General features: G+C 44.9%; 1 protein-coding gene across 1 annotated transcript in view; it reads right to left on the reverse strand.

Moving 5' to 3' along the window:
- Positions 1-514: 514 nt before the first annotated feature.
- The window catches only part of C7 (complement C7), a 41,897-nt gene continuing 19,349 nt past the window's right edge, over positions 515-23,062 (reverse strand). Inside the window, exons 11-18 of the mRNA XM_079994800.1 lie at positions 17,784-18,012; positions 14,860-15,031; positions 13,700-13,787; positions 12,779-12,911; positions 10,504-10,695; positions 5,738-5,834; positions 4,335-4,519; positions 515-1,862 (exon numbers count right to left, since the gene is read on the reverse strand). Of these exons, the coding sequence (XP_079850926.1) occupies positions 1,675-1,862; positions 4,335-4,519; positions 5,738-5,834; positions 10,504-10,695; positions 12,779-12,911; positions 13,700-13,787; positions 14,860-15,031; positions 17,784-18,012 (1,284 nt within the window). The 3' untranslated portion in view covers positions 515-1,674. The remainder of the gene's footprint in view (positions 1,863-4,334; positions 4,520-5,737; positions 5,835-10,503; positions 10,696-12,778; positions 12,912-13,699; positions 13,788-14,859; positions 15,032-17,783; positions 18,013-23,062) is intronic.

Below are 23,062 nucleotides of genomic sequence, written 5' to 3' on the forward strand. Positions count from 1 at the left end.
CAAAAATATTGAGGGAGATGAGATGGAGTTGCCATTTACCTTACTTAAACTTAGGATGTAGCTAAAGTTTTTCTCTCTTCCCTTAAGCTCAATGCTCTCTCTGCTGCTTCCCACTGTCCACATTCCCTTTACAGTCATACCTTGGAAGTCAAACGGAATTCGTTCTGGCAGTCCGTTCGACTTCCAAAACATTCAGAAACCAACGCATGGCTTCTGATCGGCTGCAGGAAGCCCCTGCAACCAATTGGAAGCTGCGCCGGATGTTCGGCTTCCGAAAATCATTCGCAAACTGGAACACTCACTTTTGATTGTTCGGGAGCCAAGGCATTTGAGATCCAAGGTACGACTGTACTGTCTTAAGAGTAAGGCAACATCTGTTGCATCACCCCCAAGGCATTCTGGGAAGTTAATTTATATCCCACCTTTCCCCCCAAAGGAGCCCAGGGGGGCAAACAACAAGTGATAAAATAATTCCAAGGGGATTATGAACAGGAATCACACCGCAGCCTTTTTTAAAAAACAAACACAACAACCATTATTTATTGATACAAGATAACCTTTGAGTATTTCAGGATAGCTGACAAAGTCTGGCTCTGTACAGTCCATCTGCTTGCTTTAAGACAATATGAAATAAGTGTTCTGGGTTATTGCTGGCTTGAGACAGCTAAAGACCTACTAAGCAAAATGCACTGCCATACTCTAACACAGTCATCTTCAACTTCTCCAAACCCAGTTTAAGCATCAACTTGCAGCAGAAGGGTCCTCTAGTAATCTCAATCATGGAATTCCTGTATGTCCAACTTCTTTGTTTTCCTCTTTCACTCTCTTTCTTCTCAGTTTCCCCACCCAACCTCTCCGTCTTTCCTCTCTTAAAAGGCAGCAAACCTTTCAATAAATAAGCCAGTTAAATGGTGGAGTTGCCACCTGTGTGATCAGCCATATTGGTCAGTTGACGTCCAAGTGCTCTAGTATCTGGCATAGTCAAGAAGCAGAGCTAACTGTGAGCCTATGGAGATATTCTTGGGCATTTATTAAATTTATATCTGAACCTTCCTCCCAAAGGAGACCAAAGAAGAAGAGGAGGGAGGCCTGGTTTTCCATGTGTGAGTCAGTAAGTGCAGAGAACAATTTAATAGCACATAACTAGTTTCCTCGGATGTTCTCCTTTACTTTCTCCCATACCAATGAACAGTTGCCATTTACCACCACAGGAAAATGTAAAGTGCCATACTTAAGTACACATCTGAAGTATGAACAAAATCTATCCTGTGTTTGACATTGGGCGGGCTGCTCCTCTATGACAGCCATGGGGGGGGGATGCACTCCCCCATATGTCCTTGAAATAAACAAGGCTCTTCTTCCCATATCACCTACAAAATTATGTCCATTTTGCTAGTTTTAATAATCCTCATTCCACTCCTGACCCCTTACTTTTTTATTTTATTTAGAAGAACGTATAAACTGCTTAATCAAATGATTCCTAAGCAGGGTAGATAAAACAAAATTTTTAAAAATTCCAATAATATACAAAGGTAATCAACAAAAAGCAACAAGTATACATAACTGAGTTATATGCCCAGAGAGACTTGGCCAAAGGTTGCAGCAGTAATGCAATACAGTGTATAACACACTGGAAAACCGAGTGGTTATCCTAGTGCAATAAGCAAACATAGACTAGGGATTTTGTACATCGCATGGTCTTATGCTAACAACAGTGATGTTCTCCCCCTGGCACTTGAGGACGCCAGCCTCACATTCAGTCATGGTCTGCTGCGCGACCCTTCCTTCCACTTCAACGCAAATGCTTATTCCTGTGTTGCCGCATTGTCCAGCTTCTTTGCATGTGCACTGGTTGGTTGGATCTAAACAACCGCCACAAATGAGAAAAAATAAACAATAGTGAATGAGACAGTAATTCACCGAACCATCTGGATTAACAAGCAGCTACAGGAAGACCAAAAGAAGCCAACTTCGCAGGCGTTCCTTTTATCCTTCCCAGCACCAATGCAAGGTTTGGGGCTGGTTTGGGGAAGCTCAGCCGCTCAGGCAGATGGTACACAGCCTCAGCGGGACTCAACCATCTCCCAGAGTCTCTTGGAGACAGCTGCTTCTGCAAGGGGGGGCCCTGATGTTTAAACAATGCACCTCTCCTTATCTCAGGTAGATGCCCCTCTCCCACTTTATTGATACAAGATAAGTCATGACCTTTGAGTATTTCAGGTTGGCTGACGAAGTCTGGCTCTGTACAGTCCACCTGCTTGCTTTAAGACAATATGAAATAAGCGTTGTGGGTTATTGCTGGCTTGAGACAGCTAAAGACCTACCAAGCAAAACACAGTCATCTTCAACTTCTTCAAAACCAGTCTAAGCATCAACTTGCAGCAGAGGCGTCCTCTAGTCATCTCAATCATGGAACTCCAAATCTTTAACCATATACAGTGGTACCTCTGGTTACGTACTTAATTCGTTCCGGAGGTCCGTTCTTAACATGAAGCACCACTTAAACTAATGGGGCCTCCCAGTGCCACCGCACAATTTCTGTTCTCATCCTGAAGCAAAGTTCTTAACCCAAGGTACTATTTCTGCGTTAGCGAAGTCTGTAACCTGAAGCGTATGTAACCCGAGGTACCACTGTACTGTATTGTCCAACTTCCTCTGTTTTCCTCTTTCAGTCTCTCTCTTCTCTCAGCTTTTCTCTCAGTTTACCCACCCAACCTCTCCCTCTTTCCTCTCTTAAAAGACAGCAAACCTTTCAGTAAATAAGCCAGTTAAATGGTGGAGTTGCCACCTATGGGATCAGCCATATTGGTCAGTTGACGTCCAAGTGCTCTAGTATCTGGCATAGTCACACAGCCCACTTCTAAGTTCTGCACTGGGGGGGGGCGTTGGGCACTACAGGGGTCGCTAGGGCGGCATGGGAATGTTCAGTGAGGCACGGCAACTTTGATTTCCTAAAAAAAAAGCTCAATAACTTTGGTCCACCCCAGGTGCTGATTTAAAGATCACTCTGCAAATATCTGGCAGAGTGCATTATCTCCTGAAATGATCAGCAAACAAAGCTGGCAGGCCACTTCCTGCAGCTTGCCAGGACAGATCTAGCCCTGAGCCACCCCTACTTTGAAGTGCAGGGTTGCAGTTAAGTTTTGGTTTTGCACAAATTGCCAGTGTATGTGTGTAGGAGAGGGAGCAATCTAGACTGAAATTCATGTGGGGTACAAGGAGCCATCAATGAATTACATGGGTGCAGTGGGTGTTTTGTGTCATATTCTATCTTATTACTGTTGTAAGCTGAGATAGATATATCATTTATTACGGTCAAAGACCAGCTCACATAACATAACACAATAAAAACAGAGTTCATAAAGATAAAATATACAATCGGAGCAGATTGCAGCAATAGCTCATGTGTTAAAATTGTTGTAAGCTGTATTTTATCTGCTGCTCAGTAAGTTGTTCAGCCTTGGGTAAGTTTTACTCATCAAAGCGTTTTAAATGAAAAAGGGTTTTAAATGAAAAACACCCCCTTCTATACAGTGAACATAATTTGTAGTTTGGTTCAAAGAATGTTCCCTAGAACCCTGCAGTGCGGGTGTATTGGTATTCCTCATCAAGCAAATCAATGAGAAAAGTAAGTTTGAAGACCACCATTGTAAACTTCCTCCTACTGCTAACCTTTGCTCTCATCTCTGGAAACAAATCCTAATTTTCCTTCTCCATAGTTCTGAAGCTCTTTGCCAGAAACACAGGAAATGCCCCAGCTAAATCTGGGGAGGGTAACCCTAAGATAGTAAAGGTAAAGGGACCCCTGACCATTAGGTCCAGTCATGGACAACTCTGGGGTTGCGGCGCTCATCTCGCTTTACCGGCTGAGGGAGCCGGCGTACAGCTTCCGGGTCATGTGGCCAGCATGACTAAGCTGCTTCTGGCAAACCAGAGCAGTGCACGGAAATGCCGTTCACCTTCCCGCCAGAGCGATACCTATTTATCTACTTGCACTTTGATGTGCTTTCGAACTGCTAGGTTGGCAGGAGCAGGGACCGAGCAACGGGAGCTCACCCCGTCACGGGGATTCGAACCGCTGACCTTCTGATCGGCAAGCCCTAGACTCTGTGGTTTAACCCACAGCACCACTCACGTCCCAGCCCTAAGATAACTCTGCACTAAATCTAGAAGGTCAACCACATATTTTTTTTCTTTAATCCAAGCTCGTTCCATGCTATTCCCAGTAAATCGCATTTAGAAGTACCGCGGTGGGGTGGGGAGCAAGTGCACCCACAAATTGAACTATGTGGTCGGGAATTTGGATGGGGAAGGATGTTGGGGAAACCTCTTACCATGACATGTCTCCCACAGCTGGCATGAGCCGCAAGGTCTTGTGGAAGCAGCAGGAGTCCTGCAGGTTTCCTTGCTGACCAAAGCATACTGCCTGCCCATGCACTCCAATGCATGTAGCTTGCAGATGGTTAGCCATGTGCTTCTTTTGGTTCTTTGGTCTGTAGCACAGATGTCCAGGGAAGAGCTGGGAGGAAAAGCAGGAAATCACACTATTGACAGGGAGCTGAAATTTACAGCAGGGTTGGGGAATCTGCGGCCTTCCAAGATGTTGTTTGACACCAACTCCCATCAGCCCCAACAAGCGTAGCAAATGATGAGGGATTTTTTTTATTTTTTTGAATTTATACCTCGTAAACGGAACACATTCTAAAAACCAACAAAGCAAAAACTTTTCAAAACAGTTAAAATATTCCAAAAAGAATTAAAAACCTACAAGTTAAAACACCCTAAAAGCAGTTGTGGTTAAAAACCATGATCCCAGGGTTGGCAGGAACAATATTCTTCAGTCACCAAATGCCTGAGTAAACACGGATGTTTTCAAATCCCTCCTGAAAGTTGATAAAAGGGGAAACAAGCACACCTCGATAGGGAGGGCATTCCACAATTGGGGGACCACTACTGAAAAGCCCCTGTCCTAAGTCTGCACCAACCAGCATTATGAGAGTTGAAAGGTGACAGGTTACCTATCCCTGCTTTACGGGGACAGCCTGCACAATTTGTGACCCACAAAGCCAAATGCTTCCCATCAACTAGAATTCTCTACAGTCCACACAGCAAAATAATGATGTGCGGACAGTTCAGTATAAACCCGCCAATGACATGTTGCAAAATACACCCACACAAAAAATACACCCAGCAGTCTGGAAGGGCCCTAAGGAATAAATTTAAAAGAAGCATGTCAGGTTGGGCATATATTACTTGACAGAGATTGCCAGTATCACAGGACGAATTCTCCAAAGCTTCAGCAGAAAAAGGGAATCAAATTACTTATTACTTATCTGACTAGCATCCCCCAAATAAAAACCATCCATTTTTATTTCACATGCTCACTTGCCTTTGTTAGAAAAAGGTCCCTGCAGGATCTAAGGTAACTCGCTGCCACACTTCCAAATCTCCAGAATATATGTTTTTGTCTCCTTTTCTCTCCCTATTTTACACAACCAAAGCCCTCTTTCCCCTTTCTGTTCTTTTAGCCAAGCTATATCTCTACTAATACCAAACGACAGCTCCATCAAGGCAGGTAAAAAGATGAAACGGACTAAAGTGGGACAGGGCTGAGAAAACGGTATTTTATTGCTAGCAAAGCTCGCTTTATTTCTCCAAAGCTTTCTAATCTGTCATGGGCTCATGCCCTTGGAGGGTTTAGCTTTCTAACAGAAATGAGATACCTATGGCAACTCACCCACATTCATACGGCATCTTACACACACATTTTGCCTGTTGGGCTTTCTCCCATGGCTGGCATTCTGGGGCAGCTGGCCCAGTATCTGTGCTGGGAACTGAGGAGAAAGAAGAAACAGACGATAAAGATATGGAATGAGCAGACCGGCCAGAGATTATCTTGATAGCCCTGGCAGAGCCGACAATGTTCCTTCCTGCTTTGTTTTCTCTGGAGTTGGGTGGCGAGGCATTTCCTCTCCTGCCATCTCAGTGCCAGCAGCAGCAAATTTATTATCGAGTCTCTGCAGCCATACACGGTGATAAGGCTTCTCGAAGCGCTCTTCCCTTCTGACAATCCCCAGTCACAAAATGCGCCTGGCTCCTAGCTAATTTCGAACACTGCCCTTTTAACTCTGTTAGCGTGTTCGGTAAGACATCGAGCTCATCCAAGCGTTATGCGGGTTCGGCAGGAAGGGCCACATTTCAGCAGCAGGACATCTGCTTTGCATGCAGAAGGCCTCAGGTTCAATCTCCAAATTTGGGCTGGGAGTATGACCCCTGCTTGAAACCCTGGAGAGCTGCTGGCAGTCAGCATAGACAATGATATCTTTTATTTATTTCATAAAATTTATACACTGCTTGATTGTTTAAAAAAAAAGCACCTAAAAGCAGTTTAAAGGTAAAGGGATCCCTGACCAAAACAGTTTACTAATGAGTTAAAACAATAAAACGATCACTGAGGAAACAAAAATTGATGCAAAACTTTTGAAAAGTTAAAACAACAATAGACTAAAAAGCAGACCGAAATGCACATCAACTTCCTACATCTCTTGATAGGCTTGTCAAAACAATAGTATAATAATAATAATAATAATAATAATAATAATAATAATACTCCACCCATCTGGCTGGGTTTCCCAAGCCACTCTGGGTGGCTCCCAACTGAATATTAAAACACAATACAGCGTTAAACAGTAAAAACTTCCCTAAACAGGGGTGCCTTCAGATGTCTTCTAAAAGTAAGATAGTTGCTTATTTCCTTGACATCTGCTGGGAGGGCGTTCCACAGGGCAGGTGCCACTACTGAGAAGGCCCTCTGCCTGGTTCCCTGTAACCTCACTTCTCACAGGGAGGGAACCGCCAGGAGGCCCTCAGAGCTGGACCTCAGTGTCTGGGCTGAACGATGGGGGTGGAGACACTTCTTCAGGTGGTGTTGTCAGCAGGTGCCAAAAAGAGCACAGTGAAGGTGCCTGCCTGATATCCATAGGCAGGGAGTTTCAAAGGGTAGGTGCAACCACACTAAAAGACTGAATTCTCGCAAATGTGGAAAGGGTGTTACGTGGTACCTGTGTCAATTCCTCTGATCGAAGCGGCCGAGAGGGCGCATATGGGGCAAGGTGATCTCACAGGTAAACTGGCCCCCTGGTTTTTAAGGCCTTTATATACTGATAGTAACACCTTGAGCCTGGCCCAGTTGCAAATCAGCACAGTGAATGAGATGGAGCCAGTAGTCTGACTCGCTATAAGGCAGTGTTCTAGGTTCCTCTCAGTCGGTGGGCTTTGCTGGAAGGAAAGCCGTTTGGGAATGGGGCCTCAGTTTCCCTCTCTTTCCCTGGGCTGGGAGCAAGGGGGGAAGGAGAACAGCCAGCCAGCTCAAAACAAACAATGGTCTGATTTGCTTTCTGCAAGAATCCAGAGAAATGGCACTGGTGGTCCTGCTAGAAACCTGATGGGAAAGGAAGATCGGCTGCGAATGCTAATGCTGTGCACCTTCTAGCCTACACTCAGCCTGTAAACAAAACCATCTATCAGAAAGACGCCATAAGACTCCAGTGACCTTTGCTCCAAGAAGAGATGCGTGCTGAATCCCCACTCCTGAGATTTCTTGGAGATTGGGGGCGCACATTGCAATACAGAAGGACAACCACCAAAGGACCAGGAAAAGAAACTGCACAAATTTGATGCTTGATGACTGGCCTGTTTGTGGCCTTTTCTGTTACTGAACCTCCGGTCCTGAGTTATTTCTACTTGAAATGTAATCCCAATCCATCAAAACATAATTAAAAACCTCCTCCTTTGCAGCCTCTGGAGCGACTAGACCTGTCTTTTCCCTCTGGTTTTACAATGAGGGGGAAATCTATTGATTTTTTTCTTTCACAGTACCGTGACTCAAAAAGGCCAATTATGTTTACTTTAGAAGCTCTCACAAACACAGTTAATGCAGCCCATTCATTTTTAATATACCTGTTTTAAGGCAACTCATTTCTTTTGTGATTTTTTTTTTAAAAGGCAATCTCTTTCTTCATCACTGATGCTTTTCTCTGCCCCCACGGTACTGAAAGGGTTAACAACTGACAACCTTGGGCTGAATTTAACCATCTAGCACAGGAGTAGCCAACGCGGTGCCCTCCAGATGTTGCTGCACCACAACTCCCATCATCCCTGATCATTAGCTATGCTGGCAGGGGCTGATGGGACTTGTAGTCCAACAGCATCTGGAGGGCATCATGTTGGCTAACCCTGATCTAGCAGCAGTCATGGGGCAAATTCCAAAATGAGGAGGGGAGGGGAAGTTTGGAGCCAAATTATAGGTATCTCCTCCTCCCAATATACTTTTGAATTGAATCCCAAACCTTCTGAACTGGATCCATAACTGGAAACAGAGGCAGCTGCCACATACAGAGTCAGTCCATTGGCCTCAGTATCGTTGACACTGAATGGCAGAAACTGGTTTCAAGCTGGAGTCCTTCCTGATACCTTTTGCATCCAAAGCAGGGGCTTTAGCACTGAGTTAGAAGTTCAGAAGCTTCAGGTGGTGCAGAATTCAGTGGCCAAGATATTGCATCCTGGCCCAACTGCACTGACTGCCAATTAATTTCTCGGCCCAATTCAAAGTGCTGGTTTTGACCTATAAAACCTTAAACAGCTTAGGACCGCAAAAGAGCCAGTGTGGTGTAGTGGTTAAGAGCGGTGGATTCGTAATCTGGTGAACTGGGTTTGCGTTTCCGCTCCTCCACATGCAGCTGCTGGGTGACCTTGGGCTAGTCACACTTCTTTGAAGTCTCTCAGCCCCACTCACCTCACAGAGTGTTTGTTGTAGGGGAGGAAGGGAAAGGAGAATGTTAGCCGCTTTGAGACTCCTTCGGGTCTCAAAGCAGAATATCAAATCCAAACTCTTCTTCTACTTCAAGGACTGCTTATCCCCGTATGAATTGACCTGGACCCTGCAATCATCATCTGAGGCCCACCTTCTTGGTGAGAGTTCTAGAGGGTGGCAACATGATAACGGGCCTTTTCTGCAGTGGCTCCCCATTTGTGGAATGTTCTCCCTAAGGAGGTTTGCCTGGTTCCTTTGTTACATATCTTTAGGTGAAAAATGTTTCTCCATAACCAGGCCTTGGGCTGACTGGACTTTTTATGGCCTTTTAAATGTGTTTGGGGGGGGGGGGGTGTCACTGGTTTGTTTTTGTTCTCGTTTTATTCTGTATTTTGTGTTTTCATTTTGTATTTTTATGTTGTGAACTGCCCTGGGATCTTCAGAGGAAGGGTGGTATAGAAATTTAATCAATCCATCATATACCTCCCCCATTCTGTGCTGCATCATTCTCTGGAGTTCTCCCCATCCTCCTCCTCTCACACTGTGCAACTTACCAGTGAAAAGAAGCATGGATTGTTGGGGGCGGGGGCGTCCAAGGAATGCCATAGCTGGGACTGAGGACATGGGTGCTATGGTGCATTGTTGCTGCACAATTTAGTAATGCTGGGAAGCAGAGGAAATGTAGTTCCCCTAGACCCTTGGATGCTGCAGCAAGTGCCCACTATAATGCTCTGAAACTCAACCTTCTCCCATTGAAAATGAGGGAAAGAGAGGAGTTAAGCCTACCAGCTGACTCCAAATTGGTGGCATTGCTATTATTATTATTATTATTATTATTATTATTATCATCATCATCCCAGGGCTTTTTTCAGGGGGAACTCAAAGGAACAGTACATTTCTGAGCACAACCCAAAGTGTTGATGCTGATCTTTAAAGCCCTAAACGGTCCTGGTCCAGTATACCTAAAGGAGCGTCTCCACCCCCATCATTCTGCCCAGACGCTGAGGTCCAGCGCCGAGGGCCTTCTGGTGGTTCCCTCACTGCGAGAAGCCAAGTTACAGGGAACCAGGCAGAGGGCCTTCTTGGTAGTGGCATCTGCCCTGTGGAACGCCCTCCCACCAGATGTCAAAGAGAAAAACAACTACCAGACTTTTAGAAGACATCTGAAGGCAGCCTTGTTTAGGGAAGCTTTGAATGTTTGATGGATCACTGTATTTTAATATTTTGTTGGAAGTCACCCAGAGTGGCTGGGGAAGCCAGATGGTTGGGGTATTAATAATAATAATAATAATAATAATAATAATAATAATAATAATAATTACTCAGTTCCAGCACCTCTCAGGTGAGCACCATTGCCATTCTAAAAGAACAAAGGAGATGTTCACAGTGAGTTCTGGCACCTCTTTTTCTAGAAAAACAACACTGATCCCACACAGGCAAAAGTGACAAGACTTGCCTTCCTTCAAATGGGAGAAGATTCTCTGAAATCCAGTTAATGTCTCTGCACCCAGTGAATAGCTTTTGCGGTGTAGGGTGTTGTTAAATGGCTAAAACTGATCTGGTCTTAACATGCTCAGTTAAGTTTGGATAGTGGAATGCTTCTCTGGAGGCCCACAGGCGCTGCTCTGAAGTTTCCAAAGAAAGATCAGGCTACAAGTGCACCAAAAAAAAAAAGTCCTAGAACTACATACCTCTCCTCCGGCACTGGATATTGTTGATGTTAGGAGACCACTTCAGGGTGGGCTCGCACAAAAGGACAGCTGCTCCTTCCAACTGCGTGTCTTCTGGGCACAACAGCTTTACCTTCTCTCCGATCTGATACAATGGTTTCACTGGGTCCGCACTCAGTCCTCCTTCCAACGCAGGCAAGACACAAGCCGTTTCTAGGGAATAAAGAGGAGAACCAAGTTGTGGGGGCTGGTTCATCAGGGTGAACATTAAGGCCCTGCCCCGAAGATAAACTGGGCAAGGGAGAGCTGTGTCAGGACTATATCCAGAGGGAGGGAAGAATGAAAACACATTTGTATCCCTAGCCCTTGAGGGCTGTGAGGTGCAAACAAATGCTTCCTCTCAGCAGTCACCTAGAAGAAGAAGAAGAAGAGTTTGGATTTGATATCCCACTTTATCACTACCCGAAGGAGTCTCAAAGCGGCTAACACTCTCCTTTCCCTTCCTCCCGCACAGAGGTGAGTGGGGCTGAGAGACTTCAGAGAAATGTGACTGGCCCAAGGTCACCCAGCAGCTGCATGTGGAGGAGCAGGGAATCGAACCCAGTTCAGCAGATTACAAATCTACTGCTCTTAACCACTACACCACACTATTGCTACTCCCTTTCCTCATCTCCTTCGGCAATGGTCATGAACAGCTGCATGACAGAAATTTAAGAACGGCGTCCTTTTCTGGCATAGAATGACCGCTCCCCAAATGGAGGGCGCCCTTTTCGTGCCCATGCACAGCACCCCAGTCCTACATGACTCCCGGCGGAGCGCTCCTGGACCACGACCCCAAGTCACAAACCCTGAGGTTCCCGCCAAACCTCCGTTCAAAGAGCCAATCGTGACTGGGGAGGCAGAGCCAGGTGAGCGGAACAATAAGGATTGGGTCCACTCTTTAAACATAAAGGGGGGCGGAGCCTACATGGGAGCTCTTAGTCAGTTCCAGAGCTTCACCCAGCCTACCTGCCTTTCGTTTAGGCCTTTTATTGCAGGTTAACTTCTTCTTTAGGGACGCGGGTGGCGCTGTGGGTTAAACAACAGAGCCTAGGACCTGCCGATCAGAAGGTCGGTGGTTCAAATCCCCGTGACGGGGTGAGCTCCCATTGTTCGGTCCCAGCTCCTGGCCACCTAGCAGTTCGAAAGCATGTCAAAGTGCAAGTAGATAAATAGGTACCGCTCCGGCGGGAAGGTAAGCGGCGTTTCCGTGTGCTGCTCTGGCTCGCCAGAAGCGGCTTAGTCATGCTGGCCACATGACCCGGAAGCTGTATGCCGGCTTCCTCGGCCAGTAAAGCGAGATGAGCGCCGCAACCCCAGAGTTGGCCACGACTGGACCTAATGGTCAGGGGTCCCTTTACCTTTAACTACTTCTTTACAGGTATGCAGGCACTGCTACAGTCTTTTTTATTTTTTATATTAATGCTTATTTCTTTTTTAAAAATATTTTTATTAACAATTTCAACATGCACACTGTCAAAACATATCATATTCATTATTTCCCCCTTTCCCCCCTTCAAACCCTCCCTCCCCCCTCAAGACTTCCCTCAGCTCCTCTCTCTGATTTCTCAGCACACATTGTTCTCTGCGTGTTATAAAATTATACGTATCCTTAAGTTATCTGTCTATCATGTTATCAACCAATAAATTTGTGCATGTTTATTCAAAACCTGCCAAGGAGTCCAGTTCATTTTGCTATCTTTTTAGATAATTTGTAAAAAGCTCCCATTCTTCCTTAAAGTCACAGTTGTCCTTGTCCCGCAGTTTGTATGTCAATTTAGCCAGTTCTGCATAGCTCATCAAGGCACTGCTACAGTCTTACAATGGTTGCTCTTGAAGAACCAGGAAGGAATTTCCCTGCATTGGCAGCTTTTGCCTTCTCTGTAGCAAAACATCACAACTTTGGCAGTTAAAGGTCTTGGGTGGAATCCTTTAGTCTATCTTACCTAAATTGGGGGGGGGGGGCGTAAAGCGGTGGCACATGCCCCCCGCAGCAGCAATCCCAGCATTCCCCGTTAAAGGGGTTGTGTTGCGGGGGGGACTGGGCCGAGGACTGGGAGGGATAAACGACCAATGCCTAAGCCAAGGTCTTCCTACATCTGAAAGTTTAATAAAGTTGTGGCAAATTTTAATCCCATAACACGTTGTCACGAGTCATTATTCCACCCGAGTGTCGCCTGGGGTCAGGGGGTCTCTGCCTGGGCACGCAAATGTAAATGGTGAATTGTACTTTGCAGCCAGGCTTACAGATACATACTCTGGCAGCTCATCTGTCCAACGGTCCACCTCAAGCCTTCGCCACAGGTCACCACCGGGTCCCCCACAACAGCATATCCGTTATTGCAGGTGTAAATGATGCTCTTCCCCACAGGATAGGATGAATCGGCATCCTAAAAAGTAGAAAAATTGAGGGTCACTGAGTGAAAGGATGCCTCTCTATTCTTACATGCTTGAATAATTCTGACATAATTATTCAAAATATGCAGCGTTATAGAATTATTTGTTTGCATTTTTGAATGACCAGCATTGTGGCCCAGGACAAGGATATTTATGCCTAGGTAAACTCGTTTACTGCCTAAATAAACCAGTGAACCAGCAATGAAATCCATATATGAAATCCATATACAGTGGTACCTCGGGTTAAGTACTTAATTTGTTCCGGAGGTCCATACTTAACCTGAAACTGCTCTTAACCTGAAGCACCACTTTAGCTAATGGGGCCTCCTGCTGCCACCGTCCCACCCCTGCATGATTTCTGTTCTCATCCTGAAGCAAAGTTCTTAACCCGAGGTACTATTTCTGGGTTAGTGGAGTCTGTAACCTGAAGTGTCTGTAACCTGAAGTGTCTGTAACCTGAAGTGTCTGTAACCCAAGGTACCACTGTAGTACAATCAAAGTACAAACATATGGACTCAGAAGTTAAGTTCCAAGTGTTCAATGGGGCTTACTCCTGGGCAAGTGGGAATTACAGGTAGCCTTCAGGTCCTGTTTGGATTATTACAACTCCTATCAGCCCTGACTGCTGCCCATGCTGGCTGATGGAAATTATAGTTCCACAACATCTGGAGGTTACCGCATGGGCTACCTTAGAGGTGCACAGAACTGCAACCTAAATTTTACTACTCTTATCTATGCAGAGAACCTGCATAAGGACAGCATTCCATTGTGCTTCACTTACTTGCACATATCCATTTTCCAAGGGAGGAGGTGGCGGACAGGATTCTGTGCCCAGCGTAGACACATCAAAGCAGTGTGGTTCTATTGAACTATAAAGCAAAACATTTTGAAAAAAACCATGATTATAATTTATTTCAGAGTTCAAGAGATTTGTCACCTTTCATTTCAAAACACTTTACTTCTCAGAGGTGTCTGTTTCTGCAAGGCCACTAAGCTTTTATCAAATTTAAATTATCAGCATCTGGAGAGGGCCACAAACACACTCATGGAAAAAAAGCAGCTTATGGATGCTCACTGACTTTTGTCTCTTTCTTGTCCCAGCCTAAATGAAATGCTCCAAATCCTTGCATGAAAAAAAGTTAGTTTGAGCTAACTTTTTCCAGGTCACAAATAATAAATACTTTTTCCAGGTCACAAATAATTCTCTAATGAGATTGAAAAATTGCAATTTTAAAAAAGTGTTTGTATCCTGATCGTACAACTGGATTTTCCATCCAGAACTGTGCTTGCCCAATTTCTGCAGTGTTGCCATTTCAGGTCCTCCCAAACCATTTGTTGAAGGCACTGAAAAGTTTCATCTTAAGCACTTGGTAGACATTTGTGGTGGTTTCAGAACTCCAAGCCATTTACCCATCTTGCACCCGGCACCAAAAATGGGTCTCCCTGCCTCCATGTTGTTTTATTATTATTCATACTACTTTATGAGCACAAAGTAAAAATGGTAGGATGTGTGGCAAAATCAACACAGAATGCCTGTAATACAACATAAGAAATAAAAGAAGCAATTGAAATACCATTAAAAGCCAATAGGCATATTCAGTGTGATGGATGTGCTGTCTTCTGTCTTCAACCACAAATCCACAGATGTACTGTAGACCACTTGAATGAACCTTGTGGATCACTGGTGGTCCAAAGATCACTGTTTGAGAACCACTTCACTACACCATGTATATGGGCTGACCTCCAGATGTTGTAGGACTACAACTCCCATCAGCCTCATCTAGCATGACCAGTGGTCAGGCATAATGGGAAATATAGCTCAGCAACTTCTGGAGAGCAATACATTGACTCTCTCTTCAATGTATAATTTGCAACAAGTCTCAGGTGACTCCAAGACTTGCCAAACCATATTTCCTCTTAGCAAGTATCATTTCCACCTACCGAAAATGTTGCAAATCCTCATCCTCACACTGGCGGCTTTCGGTTGCTTCTCCAATGCAGGACCTTCCACCGCCACTGGGACTGGGATTATTACAGCTTCGACTTCTTGATTTCCTTCCTCCTGAACAAGAACTCCATGAGGACCAGCAGCTCCAGCTCCCATCAATGACTCCTTCATAATGGCAGGAAAGGTCATGCATCATTTTTCAGTGGATCAGACACAGGATACTATGCAACTCACCATCACAAGATATTCACCTGCACCCTCCTCCCTCCGGAGGGAAGAACTTCAAACCTGGACAATATTAGGAAATTTGACAGGTGGTGCTGTGGGTTAAACCACAGAGCCTAGGGCTTGCCGATCAGAAGGTCGGCGGTTCGAATCCCCGTGACGGGGTGAGCTCCTGTTACTCGGTCCCTGCTCCTGCCAACCTAGCAGTTCGAAAGCACGTCAAAGTGCAAGTAGATAAATAGGTACTGCTCCAGCGGGAAGGTAAATGGCGTTTCTGTGCGCTGCTCTGGTTCGCCAGAAGCGGTTTAGTCATGCTGGCCACATGACACGGAAGCTGTATGCCAGCTCCCTCGGCTAATAAAGTGAGAGGAGTGCTGCAACCCCAGAGTCGGCCACAACTGGACCTAATGGTCAGGGGCCCCTTTACCTTTTAAGGAGTGAGGGCCAACTGCACCCCTGTCTATGCACCAGCCTTCAGTTTCAGCTGTTCCCCTTCTTAAAGGTGAAAATAGCTAAGCTGTTAACGATTACGGTGGCCCTACAGTTCACACATTGTTGCAACTGCACAGAAGACCAACTGATATCATTTGGCAGAGCCCTAGGTGATTTACAGTAAATCAGCAAGAGATCGTGACTCCCAGCTGTTTGACAATAGCAGATAGGGAGGGGGCAGAAATCCTGATGTGCTGATTCCTTATCTCTCAGCACCAGTGTTCCTCACACGTAAATTATGGGTACATAATTGCTTGCTGTTGACTAAGGGCTCATCTGGACTTCCTTTTGCACCATGCTTTCTAAGCACAGATCAGCACTTAAAAGCACTTTTTTTGTCCTAGTACTTTCCCCGGGAAAACCTGCATTTTACCGCTGAATCAGAGCAAACGGCAATTCACAGAAAAGCTGACTGTTGTCCCCCCTGCCCCAGTGAATCATAATTCTGATTCCCAGCTATATTTCGCCCCCCCCAAAAAAAAGCAAGCTTGTGGTTCGAGGACCCGACCACCGCGACGTGAAAAGAAGACACAGGGACACGTGATATAAGGTTAATGGGCTAGAAAAGGCCACAACTTTATTGATTACAGCAATGAAAAGGTATTGGCTTAGGCATTGGATCGCGAAACAAGTGGGTTTATTCACCAGGGGTTCATCACCTGTTGATGCTAATCCAACTATAGGCTCACCCCTGCTGTCACCGAGGGTCGTGCCATGGCCTCCCGCCAAGCAGGCATCGGACAGAATACACGACCGCCAGATTCCTTTAACAGAATACCCCTAAACATTGAAGGCATAGGCGATGGCCACACCTAGCACTTCGACACACCACAGCACATTATTCCAATGCCTCGCCTACCCACCAATACCACAAAAGTTGTGACGATTGCTACGAGGTAGGCAAAAAAACCAAAAAGCCTAATGCCAAATGGAAAAACTCCTACCAGGCCCCCCGTGCAACCGGGGCGACCAACCTAAGGTCCATAGCAAGGCCAATGACCTAAGCCCTAACTCAATGGGAGTGGAGGGTGGGTGACTCGCACAGGACGACGAAGAGTAATGAGGCCGGGGAGAGGCTGACGCTGCAGCATCAAGGCTGCTGGACACGCCCCCCCCCCCCCACGGCACCTGGTTGGACGGCCACCGGGGGGCGCGTGAGCGCCAGCCAGGTGAGCTGGAGGCAGGGGGCTATGCCCCCTGCTAGGGGCGGTGTTCAGGCTCCCACCCACAACCACTCCCCTCTCTTTCAGGGAGGAGAGTCTTTCCAGGACTTGTATAACCTGAGATATGAGAGGAAATGGACAGCCACTATTCTCGTTGTTGTTGTGAGAAACTGGCCTGCTCCCCTTTTCGGTGTTTTGCTTTAAAAATTCCTGTGGATGCCTATGGAAAGCAGATGTGTACCTTCCAGAATGACTTACAAAATGTGGTGGGTTGGTATCTCCAGCTCCTCAGCTATCATTTTTACATCAGATTCTCTTCTCCCTGAACCACTCTTTTGCTTCCAGGTTCAGCTGAAACCAGGTTTACTAGAACCAGGTTTGGTTGAAACCAGGTTTACCTTGAGGTTCTAGTAAAACAAATGCAAGTTACAGAGGCAAACCTGCCTCTGGCGTTGAAGAGGCTAGAGACAAGTGTTGGTCCTTTTGCGCTCTAAGGACCCATCTACACTTTTGCTTAACCCATGCCTAGAAAGCATGAGTCTGGGTGGTTTTCCACTTGACCCATGCTTTGTAGGGAGAGGTCCAAGTGGTATTGCCTTTGCCCCACTGCCCCCCCCCCAAAAGCCCACTTTTTAGCACTAAATCAGAACAAAAAGGCAACTGGCAGAAAACCCCATTGCTGTTTGCTCCAAGTCAGCACTAAATATCACAGGCTTCCTCAACCTCGCCCCCCCAGATGTTCTGAGACTACAATTCCCATCATCCCTGACCACTGGTACTGCTAGCTAGGGATCATGGGACTTGTAGGCCAAAAACATCTGGAGGGCCGAGGTTGAGGAAGCCTGAAATATTAGGTTTCCCTGGGGGTGGGAAAGCTGCGGGAGAAATGTAGTGTGGATAAGCCCTAAGTAACTTCAAATCACAGTAACATCATGTGTGCATGTGTGTGTGTGCATTAGGGGAGGGCCTGTAGTGTCCACACGTTGCACTACCTGCTTTAAACACTTCTACTCTAAAACAGCAGAGAAATGACTTGCCTGGCTGGTCTTGCACAAGAGTTCCCAGTTCGCAAGCTGCTCCAAAAGTATACGGTTTGCAGAAGCATAGGCACTGAGTTTCCACAACAGCCGGCTCGCCGCCATTTTGACACGGGCGGCATTTGCAGGGATCGTTTTCGCTCAGGTACTCTTCGATGGCTCGTTTCAGGTGATGCCTTTTGACGGATGCACAAGGGACCTCCTTCACCAACTCATACAGTGGTGTGAGCTATATATATATAATTAACATGTCCGACTGTTTGTTTGTTTTCAAAGAACATTACTTTTTTCTTACATTCTACTTGGCTCCCCATTTTTTTCTCCATGAGGGGAAAATTGCACTCAAAAATTATTCAAAGGGAAAGAAAACGAAATTCACGTGTGGGGTTTTTGTTGAATTTCCTTTACTTTTGAGTAAGGTGCACATGTTTCAATTAAAACCCAGGAGAAGACACCTGGAGGCAATTCCTCCCATGGTTGTTGTTTTTTTAATCAGTAAGTGTGGGCAGCTGGGGAGGCTGCACAGTGCTGGTCCGATCTTTACTGGAAAGCAGAAACACCTCCCCCATGCCTAGCCACCTTGCAATGATGAGGGGTACACTCAAAACCCCTGAAATTTTAAAGGAATTCTCAACTGCCCTGAGAATTAGGCAGGGGGGAAAATGAAACCTATTTTCTTTTTGCAGGGGAAGAAAACGTCTGTGAATTTGGAGGCCAGATTTTGGCACAGTATTAATGCTACTCTTGCCTCGAGAAACGAAGAGCAATGTTCAACGCAACCAACATTAATACATGTCAGTCCTGTGTGATTAACATGCCTGTTAAAATCAGTGGGACATAAACGAACTTAATTTGTTACGATTGTGATAATAGGGCTTTCAGGTGGTATTTCGCTCAAGAGGTGAGTAGGTTCAGACCTGCTTAAGAGTGACAAAGAATCTGAGCATCCTCAGACCATTCCTTGGACATCACAGTGGAAAACTTCTATTGTTTATTTTTAATTATTTTTTTATCTTTGCCTTTTGACATATTTCTAGAGCAACTTCCAAAAGGACAGCAGCAAAATTAACAGTTGAAAGACAACAATAATGACTAAACAGCCCCAAATAATCAGTAGTTAAAACTATTTTAATTGCCAGTGGAATCCCTTTAAGAATTAAAATTGCATGTGGCGTGTATGCCTCAACCTGGTTTACATTCTTTTTTTCTTTGCATAATCTAAAACAAGTCAATCTTTTGGCAGATAAAATAAAAAAATTCCTTCTAGTAGCTCCTTAGAGACCAACTAAGTTAGTTATTGGTATGAGCTTTCGTGTGCATGCACACTTCTTCAAATACACTTTTCGTGTGCATGCACATGAAAGCTCATACCAATAAGGATTATTTTTATCTTGTTTTGACTACAGCAGACCAACACAGCTACCTACCTGTAACTAGAATTTTGGCGGATACATCATGAAAAAAGTGGGCCGTGTTTTCAGGCGAATAAGTACTGACCTGTGCATCTGTTGAGGTTTTGTCTTTTGGGGAGGGGCGTGTTTCATTCATTAGATGAAATTAGCCAGTCACCCAGGATAATGTCTGCTGTGTGATGCCTAGACCTAACCAAACTTGTTCATGTGGGCTACACAGCTGGCAAGCATTGTGCATATGAATCTTAATTATGCCAAATGCAATAACGCTGAATTGCTTTGCTTAAATCTGACATCTTGAAATTTCTGCTTACTCACTGGATCCGAGCAAACTAGATGCTCAGGCTGAGTATAGGGACCTTAATTAACTCGCAAACAAGGTACAATGCTCACAGGGATTTCTGCTTTTATTTGATTTATTTGACTTAGCAAGCTCAGCAGCAACTTCCTTTCACTTGAATAGCGTTTTTTGGGGAAACTGCAATGAAGGAGAAAAAGAAAGGAGATTTATTTGATTTTTTAAAAAGTGGGCATGAGTAACTTACACTAAATGGAAGTCTTGTCTAGCTCTGGGTGGCAGTAGCCATGTCAGGGACAGTGATGGTAGAGCTGCTTCAGTGATACTGAACTGAAGGCATAAGCCTCTCAGGATGCCTTCCTGTAGGAGTCCTCCTTTTGCACTTATTAAGAAGCCAATAGACATTCTCAGATGGTCACGACTCAAGGATGCTCAACATCATGCCCACTGCCTTGCTCCTGATACCCAAGCATTTATTGTTCCTTTGTAAAAACAGAGCCTCTGAATGCACACATGATATCCACATAAGCTCTCTGTGTGTGATGGGTGAAGCCTGCATTTTGCAGTGCACCAGATCACACCTTAGGGATGAGGGAGAAATTTGGTTCAGTTTGCATTAACTGCAAGCCGATCTAATTCGCAACTCCCAGACTTCCGGAGGCGGCGCGAACGGTAATGGCGGTCCTCTTCCACTAGTGAGGAGGAAGCTCCGCGGAATTGGGTCGTCCGCTACGGCGAAGCGGAGACCCACTTTGGAAACCCACAGGCAGCAAGAGCCTGTGGTCTTGAGACTCGGTGGGCGCCAGAAGCGACCCCCAAAGCGCTGAAGGAACCCCGTAAGGGGTTCCGGAACGTGGAGGGGGTAGCGGCCCTGTGAGTCGTTTCGCGATCCGCGGAGTGAAGCCGCGCTGCTGCTGCCGGTGAGCGCTGACCTCTCTTCCTGAAAACTTCTGATTCGGAAAAGCAACAACCCGTGAGTAAAGAAGGACTTTATAAAATCTGAGACTAAAAACTACTGAATTTGGCTGAAAGCGGAGCGACGTAAAAACAGGAAGTCCGTCTTCCGCTGTCACTGAACTTCAAAGCAAAGAGCTGGAGGAGTGGAGGCAAAGAAAGAAATTTTTAACTTAATTGATCTGAGCACCCATTGAATTTTCCTGTAAGCAAACAAGGACTTTAAGCATTTGATTTATGCTCTTTATCTGCATTGTGATACCTTTCTTCTATTGGAAATATAATTTGAGTAAGAAACCCAGGTGTTGGAGCTGCCTGAGCAACTGAGCTGTCAGTTTGCAGATTTGGTCACTTTGAATTAAAAATTGCAACAATCTGAGGGAGTTTGGACTTGCTACTTTGAAGTAACATTTGGAATACCAGCATGCACTGTCTGAAACAATTGTGACTGCCAATATTAACTCTGCTTAAAATTTGTTATTGAAGGTTCCTGGATTTTAAACTTGACTCTAGTAATTTTACCAGAACTGATCTCTTTCCTAATGACATTTTAAGCTCCCCCTAGAGGATTTGGGATTTATAACAGTGACATCATTTTACTTTCCTTTTCCCGGCCTCCTGTTTGATTGTTAACATCTGGGCTGTTGCTTTCTCATGGGAACAACTCAGCTTGACCTTGACTTTTAGATAACTCTGGAATGAGTGGCGCAAGAAAAAAGGGACCAAAAACCAGACAAACAACTTTAACAACTTTAACTTCAGCCTCACAGACACGTAGATCATCTGTACCTACTCTGCCTTCAGAGGAAGAAGCTGCTTCTCTGCCACAAGCAGGGGAGGGAGAAATTGAGCAATTACAATTGGAAGATATGGCCTCAGGAGCAACTGCTTCTATATTAGAGAAAATTTATGAAAAATTGGAATCTTTGGATAAGAGAGTGGAATCTTTGGATAAGAAAGCTGACGAACAAACAGCTAAAATTGACCAAAACACAGAATGCCTAAATAGATTAACTGGTCAAGTATCACAGAACGTACAAGCAATTGGAGAACTGACGGAGGCCACAGTAGAAAATCGGAAATTGGCTGAGGATACTAGCCAAAGACTTGGAAATTTAGAACAAGAGGTAAGACCACTCTGCAAACAAGTAGGTGAACACCAGACCTATCTCTCTATGATAGAATTGCGAAATAGGGAGAGTAACCTAAGGATAAGGTCGATACCAGAAGCGGAAGAAGGCAACTTAGCTGAGTTTTTGACCAAAGAATTTTCCAAGTTTTGGAATTTAGAGGAAAAGGACTTTAAAATTGTATCAGCTTTCAGGCTTGGAAGACTGGCAAAGAAAGAGAAGCCCAGAGATTGTTTGATAACATTGAGATCAAAGGAGGAAAGGGATAAGATTTTGGGCCTACACTACGAAAAGTCACTGAACATTTTGGACAAAAGAATTGAAATTTATAAAGACATTCCTAAACAACTGTTGGATCTTAGATCTGCCTACTTGGAATTGGTCAGACTGTTGAGGAGCAACTCAATTATCTTCAGGTGGGAATTTCCTCAAGGATTATCCTTTACCTTCAGAGGGAAGAAGGTCAAAATCAGAACATTGGAAGATAGAGACAAATTTCTGATTGCACACGGAGAGGACCTTCAAAAAGGAATTGAATTACCTCCTGGGCCTGGAGCACCGGCGGTACCTGCACCTTCGGAACCGGAAGATCCAGTGAATAAGATACCACCCCCAGGAAATTAACCAGATTTATTCAGGATGTCTCTGCAACTTTTGAGTTGGAATATAAATGGCTGTAACATCCCGGAAAAAAGGAGGAAAATATTTCATATATTAAAAAAAGAACAATTGGACATTATTTGTTTACAAGAAACACACGTGACTAGGCTCCATAGAAAAGTGTTAATAAATAAAAGACTTGGCCAGGAATTTATATCTTCAGACAGAGTAAAGAAGAGAGGTGTGGTGATATATGCAAAAGAGAGCCTGTCACCTAAATTTTTATTTAAAGATGAACATGGAAGAATTTTGGCAATTGAGATACAGCATCAAGGAGAGAAGCTTTTGATATTAGGAATTTATGCACCCAATGAGGGGAAATCGGAATTTTATAAGAAGTTGCATGAGACTATGTTGGATTATCTGGACTACAACAACATCATTGTGATGGGAGATATGAATGGGGTCGTATCAACTAACATGGATAAGTCACAAAGCCAAAACGTCACAAAAGACGGCAGACTACCAAAGACTTTTTTTGAAATGACAGACAATATGGATCTGATTGACATCTGGAGAACAAAGAACCCCGTGGGAAGAGAGGGAACATTTTTCTCTGAAGCCCAGCTGACCTGGACAAGAATCGACCAAATATGGATATCTAGAGGTCTGGCACCCAAGGCCAGAAAGGTGGAAATCTGCCCAAAGACCTGCTCCGACCATAACGCAGTAAAGATGGATATGACACTATTACCAACCGGTTCCTTTAGATGGAAGATGAATGACAACTTGTTTAGAGATCAGGAGATTATTAAGAAGGCCCAAAAAGCCTTGAAGGATTACTTCGAGATAAACATGAACACTACGGTGGAAAAAAGAATTATC

Source organism: Podarcis cretensis (assembly GCF_951804945.1).
Source record: "Podarcis cretensis genome assembly, chromosome: 11".
In the NCBI taxonomy this organism is placed as follows: domain Eukaryota; kingdom Metazoa; phylum Chordata; class Lepidosauria; order Squamata; family Lacertidae; genus Podarcis; species Podarcis cretensis.